Raw genomic sequence first — 14,718 nt, 5'->3', positions numbered from 1 at the left:
CGTATAGTACGATGAGGGTCGAATGTATTGAATTTTACGTTGACCCAAAGTCTGTCGGCTCGCTTAATTTTCTTGGAAAGGAAGGAGTTCGCTTTCCAATTACAGATGAACATTCATCTTTGGCAGTGTTTACCAAAAAGTTCGCGGAATTTGCCGGATTAAAGGCAGAGGCTGAGAAACGTGGCCTCGGCTCCTGTGTTGAACTTAAATTTTGTCGTCTCGAAAAGGGAAAAGATGGCAGTAAGGCCTTTGCGATAAATACACAAGAGCAATGGGACAAGGAGAGGCCGCTACTATCAGGAAATACATCTTCATTACAAGGTAGAAATTTATTTACTTCTTATTAAACGACATCAAGGACCGTTCTGAAAGATACGGGCCGACTTTTCTATAGGTTAATAAGTAATCAAGGTTAAAAGAAGAACAAGAGAATACGGCGACTATGTCAGGATGACGATGGTAGCACAAAGTTAACTTAGAAATATTTCAAGACAAGTAAATTTTAAATACTTCAGGTAAAATACAGCTTCAAACACGGGCGATGCTATTTTACTTCAAGTTTAACTTCACGCAATTAATTAAGCTTGATTGACATGCTCCGCTTTCTTCAAAGCTCAAGAAACCGTAAGTTCGCTATGTCGGTTGTAAGGATGGTTTTCAAGTCACTTGAAACTTTTCGTGAAACGTTTCAATTTTCCCGGCGACTTTAATTACCTCAATAAAAGGCATTGTAAAGTATTTAGGCCATCTTGGTCTCCTGTATAAAGCCTTTTCTGTTCATATGAAACTTCAGACTGTACCAAAACGTTCCCTACCATAAGCAATCGAGCTTCTGGAAGGACTTGACAGTTACTTGGAAACAACAACGGAAAAAGCGTTGTCGCATAGCAACGATGTAAACGATGCCAGCACAGGTAAACCAAGGGGTTTTCAAGGAACTATTTCTAATCAGACAAAGCGTTCGGTTAACATGATATTAAATGGACTGAAAGATCTGGAGGCGTTAGTTAAAGAACATAACCCAAGCTTCGCCATTGATCTGTACTCTTGTCTAACAGTTCAGGTTGAAAACCTACACGCAGTTGGTCATTTCAAGGACCAGTTTCCTAACCTTTTGCAGTACGCACGGAATCTGGCAAATACCGTATACGAAAGCATTAAGCGTGTAGTACCCTGGAGTGCCTACTACTTCACACATGATAAATCATATTATCCCGTGTTGCGCCAGAGCACTCCACTAAATGCCATTCCGAAGCTGGAGCATCTTAAGGCAAGAAGGGAGTTAAATAGGCAGGAAAAAGACCTCATGATTGAGTGGGCGACAAATAATGGGAGGGCTGCACGACAGAGAAGTGTGAGACAAGAGACCACCATGTTCAAGGCCGGAACACTGCCGTTAAACATGTACAGAACATCAGACTATCCTAAAGATGAAGTCTCATTCAGCCCTAACACTGTCGAAGAGGAGACTGTTACTTCTGCTACGACCGTTACGACTGTTACGCCTTCTACATCGCACGAGGCCATTGAAGATGTTCAAGTAGTAGAGGAAGCCGAGGTAGAAGAGGAGGAAGAGTATGACACTGACTCAGACGCTGAATATCCTATTGCTGACAATTACGAGGTAGATTCTTTCGACGATTTGTTGTTTCTTCGGGCAGTTACAACGCGAAGTGGACGAATGGTCAGAGTCGTCCATCGAGAGTGATTTAGGTATGTGATTTCCGATAAGCAGCCTTTACTTAGCCTTTAACGATTTTTCTTTCTTCAAACACTCTTTCTACCGTAAGAGAAGGTTATTAAAACGAGTACCTTACTTGTTTATTTTCGTGATTCGGGAAAATGAAATTTTGATAGCCGTGATCCGTGATTCGCTGTTTTTTCTGTTCGTGAACCGTGCGAGAGACCCCCCCTGTACGACCCTCTTTGAAGTGTCGTCAGATCTTGAACTTTTTTCTTGAAATCGAAAATGAAAGAAGGGAAGGCAAGGAAAGCAAATAGTTTATATTTTAAATATATACAATTCTTGGATCTTGTCAGTACGTGTAATTCTTGCTCTTCATGCAATGTCCTTGACAGGACAACTAGCATTGTAAACTAAAAATAATGAAACTACGTAAGTGCCGTCACGGTGTTTTGGTTTGAGTTCCTCTCCAAACGTTTCGGGCATGGGACCCGTTTCTCGAAAGTCCCGGTAACTTTTCGGGCCCGAAACGTTTGGAGAGGAACTCAAACCAAACACCGTGACCGCAGTTACGTGGACCCTTACGTAGTTTCATCATTTTTCGTCTTTTTCGTCTGCTGGTTGGCCTGTGTCGGTCAAGGACATGTACTGGTTTACATTGCATGATGGGATCTTCACTTCCGTCTTCTTCAATGTCGTTGTGGGACGTATATCGATTGTTTGAAGGCCTCTGGAAGCGACCTAGTTCGACCACGATGGATTTTCAAGTTCCTTGGGCTGCTCGACACGACCGACAAAAAGTCGATCTAGTTTTCATTGTGGACTGCACGGGATCAATGGGTTCTTACATTAGACAAGCGCAAAAACACATTCGAACCATTGCGGAGACTGTGTCAAGAACTGCATTCAGTGTGAAACTTGCGTTGGTCGAGTACAGGGACCATCCTCCACAAGACTCAACATTTGTGACCAAAGTTCACGATTTTACCTTTTCTGTGTCTGAAATGAAGACTTGGGTGGATGGGATGAGTGCTAATGGTGGTGGAGACGGGCCCGAATCAGTTGCTTGCGCCTTGGTTGACGCTGCCACTAAACTTAGTTACAGAAAAGACGCCACTAAGATGTGTGTTCTCATCGGTAAGTAAGGATGCTAATCCTTCCTAACATCCTAGACGCAGTTGGCTTCCAGCTTCGGAAAATAGGGGGAATCAATTGCTCTCGTAAACAGCTCAAGGACAATTTTAAATTTGCCCTGTTCAGTTTTGTTGGAAATAGAGTTTGGCTGGGGGGAGGGGAGGGGGAGGGGGAGTGGGTACTGTTAGCTAAGGAAGTGTAACTCATCCTTGTGGGCCTGATGCTTCCAAATTCATTTTCAGCAAGTAACGTAAAATTGGACATGAATAGGCAAAGCTCTAATCACAGACTCAACAGAAAAATCACAGAAAGGCAAACAGAAAAGCCATAAAAACTTAACTTGGAGCTAGCCAGTTAGCAGATAAAGACTGATTGTAAACTGCAAATACAGTTGCCTCTCACTGCAGGCTACCTTTTGCTGGGATGTTTCATGGGAGGCGACTGCATTTACCCATCCATACTGATGGTGTGAACTTGTCCAGAATCTGGTCAGGAGCTCTAACTGATTGACAAATAGCTGTAGTAGTGATAAAAGCTCTTTTCTGTAGTATTTGTTAACCCATTTGCCCTTGGAGATTTTGCCGAAAAACATGTTTTGAAGCTAGTTGAGCAGTTTTCTGGTCACTGTTTTCTGGTTTTCTGGTTCTCCCCTCTCCTTTTTTTTGCTTTTCTTGGCTCAATTTTTTTTCTCTTGCTGGGCATTTAGTAGGCTTCATTTTGGTGGGAAAAGTTTTTAGGAAAAATTTTAGGATCTTAGGATTATGGAAGGAAAGGTGGGTGAGTAGTGGAACAAGATTTTCATGGAAATTTTTGAGTGAATTATGCTCTTTCTGTTATGGTTTGAAAGATCCCTTCACTCTGCACAAGTTAGCTCAATAAGTTATCCGTGACCATTTAAACTGATGATGTCTCAAGCGGTAGAAGAGACGTGGATCTGCATGGGCGGTTCAGGGGCAAATGTGTCAACAAATGCAGCTTATAATCCCCACCTTGCTATGAGCCCATCTACCTTTACTAAACAATAAAATACATCCTATTATAAGCTCCCCCCAGATATAAGCCCCCTTCAGATGTATTGAATGAATTCTTATTTGTTACGACCTTTTGCAGCTTAATTAAAAACCAGTAATGCTAGACTAATTTCAAGCAGCAGTGCTATAGCTTGTTTATTTCAGTTTTAACCCCCCTCAGGTAAATATAAGTCCTCTTAAAACCCAGTATACCATGTTCCCTTATCAGGTGGTAACCAGTAAAATTTACCTTCTGAAACAACACTTCTTACCACCTGCAACCTCTTGCAGGTTTACTAAAATGAAAAAAAAGTGGATTTTGAAAAAAGGAAGTTGTGATCCAATCCGCTTCTTAAAAGGAAAATGAATAAACAGATATGGAAAAGTACTTAAGTATACATGTACACAGCTTTTCTTTTTGTGGGTTACGCATTTTGGAAAGATAACAGAGTGAAGACAGAGTAAAGTTATTTGAATCAAACGTTTTAAATTGTTGCCTTTGGCGCACATTTTTTGCCTTACTGGCTATGAATGGTCCTTTACGTGCTGAGCTATAATTTAGGAAGAACATCGTGTATAATCCCAGGGCTTTTAAGCAGAAACGTGTGTAATCAACTTGACAGAAACTGCTGAGATTGATGCTGCTAGTCATCCACAGTGAACTGTTTGAAACTCTTGATTTTTACATTGATCCCTTTAGCTGATGCTCCTCCCCATGGCCTTGGAATAGATCATGATGGCTTCCCCGAAGGTTGTCCTTCTAGGAATGATCCAATGAAAGCTTGCAAAACCATGGTTGAAAGTGGAATAGTACTCTACTCTGTTGGGTGTGAACCTGCTATCTTGTCCTATAAGGATTTTTTCATGGGTCTAGCATTCAAAACAGGAGGACAGTATGTGCCACTTTCAAGAGCTCAAGCATTGTCACAGGTAAATGTCTTTTTAATGCCATTTTGTTTTTGTTTTCAAGGGTTGCTAAATACTCCATACTGTTACCTGTCTGGAAGATCCTTCACTAATGACAAATACGAGAAATTTGTAGAAAGATTGCAATAAGCATCATTATTAATTTTTCACTGTTATCTTTTGATATCACCCGAAATTCTTGGTAAGCTGAGTCATTACATAGTAAAATGTAGTTTCATGCAATTTAATACAATTCACAACAAGGAGTGCCAGCTCAGGACTGTGGTCAGTCAGTAAATGTCAGTTTGATAGTGCAATCAGCTTATGATTGCACCAGCTCCATGTGCTTTGTACAGTGTTACTACAGTGAAACCTCCATTAAGACTCATTCGGGACCTTCCCAAGTGTCTGCTTAATAGGGGGTGTCCGCTTAATAGAGGTTTGTAAAAATTGGCAATGTTTGTTAATGATTAACATTCAACAGTTACTCTGTACTGTGATAAAATTCCATGTTAAAGAACCTATCCAGAGTTCAAGTTCATTACCTTTCACCACCAACTTTAATCTGTTTGTAAATGCAAAAACATTAACTGAATACAGTAAGTATTTCAAGGACATAATCCAATACTACTATTGTCAATACAGTCCATTGTCTGCTTAATAGAAGTTTTTAACAATAGAAATTAGCCGAATACAATATTGAATTTAAGTGTCCACGTCTGTCTAGATGTTCGCTGAATAGGCAGGGCTTCTGATATTTCGCGCGGTCACAGAGCCGCGAAATTCAGGTAAATCCGCGAAATCCCGCAAAATACCGCAAAATTTGGTAGAAATCTTATCAAATGGATGTCTGTACAGCAATTTTGAAACTTGTCTCAGCTACTGGGGTATTTACTTGCCGTAAACTCACAAATTTATGTCAAAACTTCGTCACTGAAACGTGCAAACAACGTTCCGAAACTACCAGGCGTAGATTATGTTGCAAAAAACTGGGCACTAGCCATGATGTGAAAGGCTTTGCCATTGGTTCATTTCTGGAGCGTATTGTTGTTGAAAGAGCAAATGATGACTTCTGTAAGAAAAACATTAAAAATGCCGGTCTGATCAGCGCAAAACCGATCAATTTGTAGCGAAATTTGCCCTGAAAATAACCACAAAATCTGCCGTTTTTTTACCGATTGCTTTCGGGCCAAGTTTGGCCCAGAAATTCCCGCAAAATTCCTGCAAAATCAGCCGATTTTTCCACGATTTTGTCTCTAAAAATCCCGCAAATTTTGACATTTTTTCCGCGACCTATCAGAAGCCCTGAATAGGGATTTGTTATAAAGGAAAATATAGGACGTTAATTTCGGGTCCCGGCTTAGTGTCAACTTAATAGAGGGTGTCTGCTTAATTGGGGGCAGCTTAATAGAGGTTTCACTGTATTCTTAATATTTCTTTGTTCTTTTGTTTATTTTTGTTAGTTTTTGTTACCATTATGATTTATACAGTAGGACATTAAACAGCTCATTATGCTCTGCAGGTTTTAACATGCCTCTTGCCCAGAGACAAGTTTTGTCAAAAATTTTTGTTGAACCCTGATACAGAGAGAAAAACTAAAAGCTGATTTCACTGTTTTGTGTTTCTCTTTGTTTGATCACTTCTGTAGTTTATAATAAATGGAACACTTGAAGAAGTTTCTCAGGAAAACCTCATGGGATATGTAGAAGATTTTCTGTACGTGGAACTAGCTAAACGAAGAGCTGAGAAACTGAGAACTACTGTAGATGACCTCGCTGGGGAACTTGAAAAACATCTCAGCATCCGAAATGTCAGCTGCCAGCAACTGCATTGTAACAACACGGCCCTTGAATCAGCCACACCCATGGCAAGGAAAATTGCTGGAAAGAATAACTTGGCTGAAGTGCGAGAGTTGTTAAAAGGTAGCAGTCCAATGGACTATAACACCATCTACAATCAAAGAGTAACAACAGTTGAAGTAACTCTAGGCACTCCTGCCTCTCCTACAAGAGATGTTTGTGCAAGGTTACTTATGAAGGAACTAGGGAGAAGCAAAGTGCCAGTTACACATGATGAAAGTACTGGTGAGCTAGTTCTTGTGGACACTATTGACATCTTGTAGTAAACATATTGATGTTATGGCACTCAATTTTAATGAATGAGATAAAACTCAGGAACAAGGATTGAGGTGAAAACCAAAGATATAGATTCAAGCCTGTCCAAGGTTCAGGGGCGGCCAGGGGTTTTGGGTATTCAGGTATCTGGATTCTTTTTTATTCAGGTATATGGTATACAGATATAACGTACATTGATTTTTGGTGTTGAGACACAAGTTTTTGTACATTTATGAATGTACCATAATTATGAAGTTTGCCATTTTTAGGTATATGGTAGTCCGTTTCAAGGCAATTATAGGTAATTTTAATGTTAAAGATTGGTATCTTATGAGGAATAAAATCAGGAATATTGGTATCCCACTACTATACCTGGCCGGGCCTGAAGGTTCATTTCCTGCCACATCATGCCATAAAAGACTAGCTATGCGTATGCTGGAAACTATAAAGTTTTGTTAAGTTTAACATAGTTAACTTGTGCATCAATAATTAACTGACAGAAATTAGCAAAAACGAACTTATTGACAAGGTTCTCAGTAGAATTTACAGAGAGTCTGCTTGATAGATTTGAGCCATGCATAGCATGACTCTCTCTGCGAGACGCTTTGGTACAGTTTTCTTGACTGATCAGTCAAACTCCGTAAGGCTCCATCCACATGTATCCACTTTGATTGAAAACAAATATCTTTTGTGGACTGCCCTTTTGTCCACATGTATCCATGAAAACATAACTTAAGATGCTTTAAGTAATTCCATATGTATTCTGTTTGTGGTGTAGAAAGAAAATTACAATGCCTTTATATAAAGATGTTTTTATCTTTAATTTAGAGGGACATGCAGTAAAATGTTTTCTATAGGAAGACCTGCAGTCACAGGAAACGTAATCTACCTGTATATTTTACCTCGAAAACAATACATGGGTTGGGATCCATTTGACCAAAATTTCCGGAAATCTCAGTCCAAAACTCAATGGATCGGTTCGGTCCAACCGGAAAAGTTTTGAAAAAACGGGTCCGCCTTTTGAGGTGGACCACTTTTCCGGGTTGGACTGGTCGGAATTTGGGTTGAATGGATCGTGCCCATGGTTATAGTGCTTTGCACTATTACTAAAAATAGGTCTTGTCAGCTTAGACCACCCAGCCCCGTGTGACTCAGACAAACTTTGCATTCTGCTCAAAGGCTTTCAGGGTTCGCAAATACGCCAAAATTGTTCAGATGACTCCACAGAGGTTACGGAGGGAGTCACTTCGACTGCAGAAATTTTCGGTAACAAAAACAGTTTTGTCCTTACCTTTTTCGCAGCAAATACAATTTACGTTAATTGTAAACGTTGTATTAAAACCTTAATTAAATCATCAAAATTAAAGAATTATACTGCACGACAAAGCGGGAAGAGGGTAAATTACGATCAAAGTTTACTCGATGACCACCATCATGGATTTGAGCTTTCCAGGTCAGCGGACCACCACAGGTACTTCATGTATCCCTCACAATAGTGTATACATTCCAGGACCACTCCCGTGTGAAAAACCTCCATGGAATTCCATGGAATTCCATGGTTTTCCATGGAAAATTCTCCATGGAATTCCATGGAGGATTAGGACATCAATTTCCATGGAATTCCATGGAAATTTCTCCATAGATTTCCATGGAAAATATTTGCATGGAGGATTAGGACATTTCCCATGGAATTCCATGGAAAATGATTAGGACACCAATTTCCATGGAAATTCCTGCAGCGACATTTTCTATGGAATTCCATGGAAAAGTTCCATGCAATTCCATAGAAACTACTCCATCGATTATTCCATGGATCTCCAGGGAGTTTCATGGAATTCACAGGAATTACACATTTAAAATATCCAGTGAATCAAATGGAATACATAACAGATTTTGGTCCACTGCAATTTATTTAATCAATAAAAGGACCGCATAAATCTCTTTTTAAAGATATCAATCAATAGTTAACATGCTTTTGGTGGAAAATTTGACATACTGTAGCTAAAACAAATAAATGTTTACTTGTGACTATATACATTGCAGTTTAGAATGCAGCAATCATATTGAAGTAGCTTAAATGAAAAATTTAGATTTAATATAAAGCAAGGAATCTTGGCCTGGTGTTTAAGAAAAGTAACAGGCGAACAGATGCATAATTGAGAGAAAAAAATAAGCTAATACTTGAATGCATAAACCGTCAGTATGTAAGACTTAAACATGGCTTTATTTAATGCCACGAAAAAGGGAAGTGCTACTTATTTCCTCGATCAGAACCATGGCATTTAGTTATAGCAAAGTCCTACCTAATCCTTGGGAAAAACGGCGTCAGCTACAATTATAATTTATCAGTCTCTTGTACAGTTTTTACGTAGCAGGCATGAAAATTCTAAATATGATATTTCTTCTTATACATCGAAGCAGTCCATCGAAGTACAGTCTTCGATTTCTAATTCTGCCAGAATTAGTAACTATTCCGAAGGATTCCAAGGGCAATTTGTAGGAAAGACTACATTCATATCTGTATAAAGAAAAAAGATGAAAACTACAAATTAAAACCGATAAACAGCACCCGAAAAGTCGCCCTTCTAAATCTAGCAGAGACAATCGAGCGGACGAATTCAGTTGAGCAACCAAACACGAGTTGTGTACATATTAGGGACCTTTAGCATCAGGTTTTTCGTGGGAAACGGCAAACCGCAACCCGCAAAATGTCACGTGACCAAGGCCTTGCGGTCACGTTTGTAGTTTGCAGTTCACGTTTGAACCGCAGGAAGGGCTTCCAGCGGTAAGTGATTTACGGCAAGGTTTTTTGCCACAAAAAATTGTACAGCCTCGCGTTTAAAGGTATGAACTAGCTTTTTGTATCCGTTTGCGATGTGTTTGTCGGATTTTTGATCTCGAATCAATGAATTATTGCTGAGTTTTGGGCGATTAAAGTGATGCACTTCGACTTGATGAAAACAACATGGCGGCCCTAAACAAACAACGCGTAGTTCAAATCAATTTTATATTCCTTTCTGCCGTACCAACAAAGGAAAGTATTCCGTTCCAATCCAGAGTTTTTTTTTTTTTTCTATCTTGTTTCTGAATTCATAACTTAACTCAGTCTCTGCTTGGTTCCTATTTTTAACGTATCACTCCGCGAATATCATTTTATTTTGCTTATCTCTTTTAGAGTGGGGAGCCCAGGCTTCATAAAGCCTTCTGGTTTACTCTGGGCTCCCTTGCAACCTTACAGTTCCTATATGTATTCTTTTATTGTACTGTATTTTGGCTAAATAAAAATGAACTGAACTGAACTGAACTGAACTGAACGCCTTGCTAAAGTTTGAAATCTCAGCAACGCGAAACTGCAAACGCGTAACTGCGGTTTGCGGTCTGCGGTTTACCTGATGCTAAAGGTCTCTATTAAGCTTACCTTCCTCCTTAATGTGCGATCCAGCTGAGTCATTGTTCTATCGAAGTTGATTTGAAACAAGCCAACTCTAAGCAACCTAACAAGTGATATTTTGCGCTGAAAATAACATCTTTTTCGGATGCATTCACTGCAAAGACAATCCGTTTACACAACACTGTCGTACTGCACAAAAGTCCGCCTAAAGATTCGAACCAAGAAAACTGATCTTCTGCGCATTTCTATTGGTTCAAAAGCCCCACGTGATCGCGTAAGTCTTTAAGCGGGGAGGCCTGGACGCTAGTTCAAGCACCAAACATGGCGTCAAATCACGGCACGATCGTAGAGATGTCTGTCTTTAAAGGCTTTCAATTGTGGTCCCTTGCAGAGTTAATTGTACTATTCCGGCACTTTCGAAGAGTAAAGCAGTGAGAGGAAAATATTGCATTGTTCTCCCAGGTGAGGGAACCTTTGAAAAAAGGCAGCAGGCCTATTCATAGTCTGTTACACAGCCATTCTTAGTGTCGTCACGCAACGCTCCTCCCCACTAAAATCGGCTGTGTAGCAGACTAGCCTATCCACGGATGCGGCAAAAAAACTCTAATATTGCTTGTGTAGGTTCGCTGAAATACTCCATACAAAGCAATCTCATCAATCAGGTTGGACTCGAGTAATAGGGAAAATCGTAGCTCTCAACAAAAAACACTTCGATACCGAGAAGAGTTATGTACCTAGTGGGATCATTTTCTACTGGCTATTTAAGTACGGGACCCGTACATCGTCTTGTATTTGCTATTCATACGGGATTCCGACTAAACTGATTAGGGCTATTAAAGCACTGACTCGAAACGGTAAGCTTCCAAATAGGGTTACAGTTGTTTTTGTATGAGTAAACTCAAACTCCACCTAGCAGAGAGTTACTACTCCGTGCTAGAGTGGTTAGGTTACGAACTCAGTGGATTCTACGCCCCTGGATCGGTTCTCAATCTTGCCACATCGAATTTTTCTTCTTTTCAAAATTTGCCACTGAAATTTTTTCCTTAAAAATGGAACAGTGGTTGAAGAGACTTACACTTTCATGGAAATTTGTTGATCAGAAATTTCAAGAGACTTGAAAATTTCATATAAATTTTAAGTAGACACTTGATCCCGTATGTCATAGCAAATACACGCGGGTGTACGGGTCCTGTACGAATAGCAGCACTGTGTCAATGTAATGAAGCAACTTAATGTTGTTAATAACAGTGATCTTCTCATATTTTAAAAGCAACAATGCTTTTAAAAGATAAATGGCAGACAGTCCTACTAAAAAACAATTTTCTATATTTATTTTTTTTAACAGGATCATTTTTTTATTAAGCACTCAATTAAACATTCCTGTTTATAGTTAGCAATAAAATTTCTTACACTGGGACTTTCAGCGTCGCCTGTTGGTGAACAATACTTTTGCATTGTCTGTCTAATTTAAACTAAATGCACTATTTTTCTTTTAGAAAACTTCCAAATGTTTCCTATTTTTCTATCCAATAAAAAGTGCAGACTTGAATATGTGGTTAACGAGTTGATGAGTTGCTTGATTACTGAATTTCTATGGATTTTCTCATACAAACTGCAAGGTATTCTATCGAACTCCATAGACACGCTATGGCATTCCATGAAACTGTATCGGTACTTCAGGGAACCCCATGGCATTCCATGGAACTCTACAATATTCCCTGGAATTCCATGGACCTCCAAGGAAACTCCATGGAATTTCATGGCATTCCATGGAACTCCATCACTACTTCATGGAACTCCGTGGAACTCCATAGCATTCCATGGAACTCCATGGATACTCCATGGAACTCCATGGCATTCCATGGAACTCCATGGATACTCCATGGATACTCCATGGATGTTCCGTGGAATTCCATGGATTTCCATGGATTTCCATAGAATTCCATGGATTTCCATAGAATTCCATGGATTTCCATGGAATTCCAGGGAGGTATTTCACACGGGAGTCGTGCTGGAAAGTCTGAAAATGGCAGTTTTCGTTGTGATACTTGACTCCAAATATTCCAAAATGACTCCAAAATTTGTGAAGCAGAAGTCACAGTGACTCCACTCATCAATAAAATTTGCAAACCCTGGGCTTTGTATGGGCAACATGCATTTTCGACATGAAAATTGTTTATAAAATTCACAATGAGCATTTTTAAAAATTATGTTTTTGAGCTTTATTCTAATATATAAAAGGCATTACTGCTATTGGCAGCAAAACCTGGTCCAAGTAACTCAAATAAACAGTTAAAATCAGAGGATAAAGTGACCTGATCAAAGCAGGCTACTGTCTGTGGCAGAATTTCTAAGCTTAAAAGCAGACCAACATTAGCACACGCCGGAAATTGTATATTAAGTTTGTTCTGTTGTTGTGTGGCCAGGTATGTAGGTACCATAGGGTACTTTTTGTCCTGTAGTACTAGGTAACGTAATGTAAGCACTTGAAAAAAAATTAAGCAACCTTTGCCTATAGCAAATTTCACCAAGTGCACCATTTTATGAACAGCTTTGAAGCTCTGCTGTCCATACATTTCTTAGTAAAATGCTGTAACATAATTTTACCCACAGTAATGACACCGCATCAGAAATAAAATCCCTCATCTGTACAGTTTTTTTCCGTGTTTAACGTTGTCTTGGTACATGTTGATTATTTTCAGAATACCGCATATGTTATCAAAACCAAGCTGGATTTTGTTTCTTTTGACGATAAAAATCTTCAAAGATGACGAAAATTTGTTGCTGAACATGACTTTCCCGTACAAAACTCTTATACTGGTCAGGTGTAATGTCTGAGTCACGGCGGGGACCAGAAATTTGTGATGTCGTTAGTGCAAGGCGCTATTTCAAGTAAAACGATAAATGACAAAACAAAAGTAAAACTTGTTTTTGCTGTTAATGTCAACCAAAAAAATGTAAAAACAATATTTTATAATATAAACAGTTTATTTTATTTTATTTCCCACACAATAATTACAAAAAATATAGTAAAAGTAGAAAAAAAGAAGTGGCAGTGGTGTGGTTCAAGTATGTTATGAGAACATGCGTGTTTATAGTTTGATATCTTGTGTGAAAGTCTTTATGTGGTACTCTTGTTGGCATTGTTGCTTAGGCAGTAGTCCCCTGATTCTCAGATCTAACCTGAGAAAATATATCAACCCCTTTTTGTCCCTTATTATCAGTTTGTGGAAACAAATGTTATTGATGCTCTGTTAGTTAAGGGGCTTGAAACATGGGATGTCTAGTACACTGTAGGTATTTAATTTACAGGTATATGCTTGTTCCCAAAGATACTCAGCAGTTCCTTTGTTTCTTAGGAGTCATTTCAAGAGTTTCTTGTGTTCTTTACGTGTTAACAGTCATGATCTCTGCTTCCCCATACCCCCAGGAAGATGTTTTATGAGAGACATTCTTTGCTCTAGAAATGGCCAAAATGTGTATTAAATTTTGTGTTGGAGCTTACTTATTATTTATAGCATTTTCTCGTGTTATACAGCAGTCAAAAAACAAATGACGTCTGAGAAACAAGCGCAGAAATTCAATACTGATGATGTGTCACTACCCAGATCTGGGTGGTGCTTCTGATTGGTTGAATCAAATTTCCCACACGACACGACTAATCAAAAGCACTACCCAGATCTGGGTATCATCAGTATGGAATTTCTGCGCTTGTTTCTCAGATGTCATTTGGCAGGGAAACCAGTGGTGGCGATGCGAAATGTCCGCTGTTTTCTCAGGCTAACTGCTGCAGAATTTTATGGCATAAGAGGTCTATATAATGACTGGCTGAGAATTGCCTTGCCGATAGGCAGCAAATTGTTAAATACAAGTCCACCTATTCTGACAGCAAAGGAATAAAATGTGGAGTGCCTTAATGCTCTGTACTAAGACCGCTGCTGTTTCTATTATATGTAAATGATATTCATATATGCTTGAATTTGTTATCTTTCATATTATTTGCCGATGATACTAATCTGTTTATTTCTGGTAAGAATATATATTGGAGAACTTGAAATACTTGTAAATAGGGAAATGAAACGTGCACAAGTATCGCTTGCAAACAATCAATTGACTTTGAACCTAAAGAAAACTAACTATATTATATTAAAATATCATAAGAAAAAATGTAAGAAAGAATAATAAGTTGCTGTTTAATTTTAGAGATATTTACATTTTGAATAGTCAACTTCAATTCATTCATATGCTACACAGCGTAGCATTAATAATATACATAAGCAGTTTTACTGAACAAACTACGGGTATTATTGAATACAGAGTATAAACGGACGAATCTGTGGAACTCTATACCAGAAGATTTAAAGAACACAAAATCACATTATAGTATAAAAAAGAAATTAAAAAAGTATCATTTGTCACAACAGTGCTTAGAGAATGCTTAGTGATATGCAAATTAATTTATAGTTAGATTTTACATAG

General features: G+C 38.8%; 1 protein-coding gene across 1 annotated transcript; it reads left to right on the top strand.

Moving 5' to 3' along the window:
• The first annotated feature begins 2,353 nt into the window (after positions 1–2,353).
• On the top strand, positions 2,354–8,026 carry LOC140941493 (uncharacterized). The gene is made up of 3 exons (XM_073390495.1): positions 2,354–2,821; positions 4,529–4,758; positions 6,383–8,026. Exons 1-3 carry the CDS (start codon positions 2,377–2,379, stop codon positions 6,854–6,856), a joined length of 1,149 nt encoding a protein of 382 aa, XP_073246596.1. The 5' UTR covers positions 2,354–2,376; the 3' UTR covers positions 6,857–8,026.
• The last annotated feature ends 6,692 nt before the right edge of the window (positions 8,027–14,718 follow it).

Source organism: Porites lutea, chromosome 6, assembly GCF_958299795.1.
Source record: "Porites lutea chromosome 6, jaPorLute2.1, whole genome shotgun sequence".
In the NCBI taxonomy this organism is placed as follows: Eukaryota; Metazoa; Cnidaria; class Anthozoa; order Scleractinia; family Poritidae; genus Porites; species Porites lutea.
This window is presented reverse-complemented; position numbering and strand designations above follow the sequence as displayed.

Excerpts from the sequence above, each read along its gene's own strand:
- LOC140941493 (XM_073390495.1), top strand. The coding sequence starts at position 2,377 with ATGTCGTTGTGGGACGTATATCGATTGTTTGAAGGCCTCTGGAAGCGA. Across the intron at positions 2,822-4,528 it reads TAAGATGTGTGTTCTCATCG|CTGATGCTCCTCCCCATGGC; the intron begins GTAAGTAAGGAT and ends TGATCCCTTTAG. Across the intron at positions 4,759-6,382 it reads GAGCTCAAGCATTGTCACAG|TTTATAATAAATGGAACACT; the intron begins GTAAATGTCTTT and ends TCACTTCTGTAG.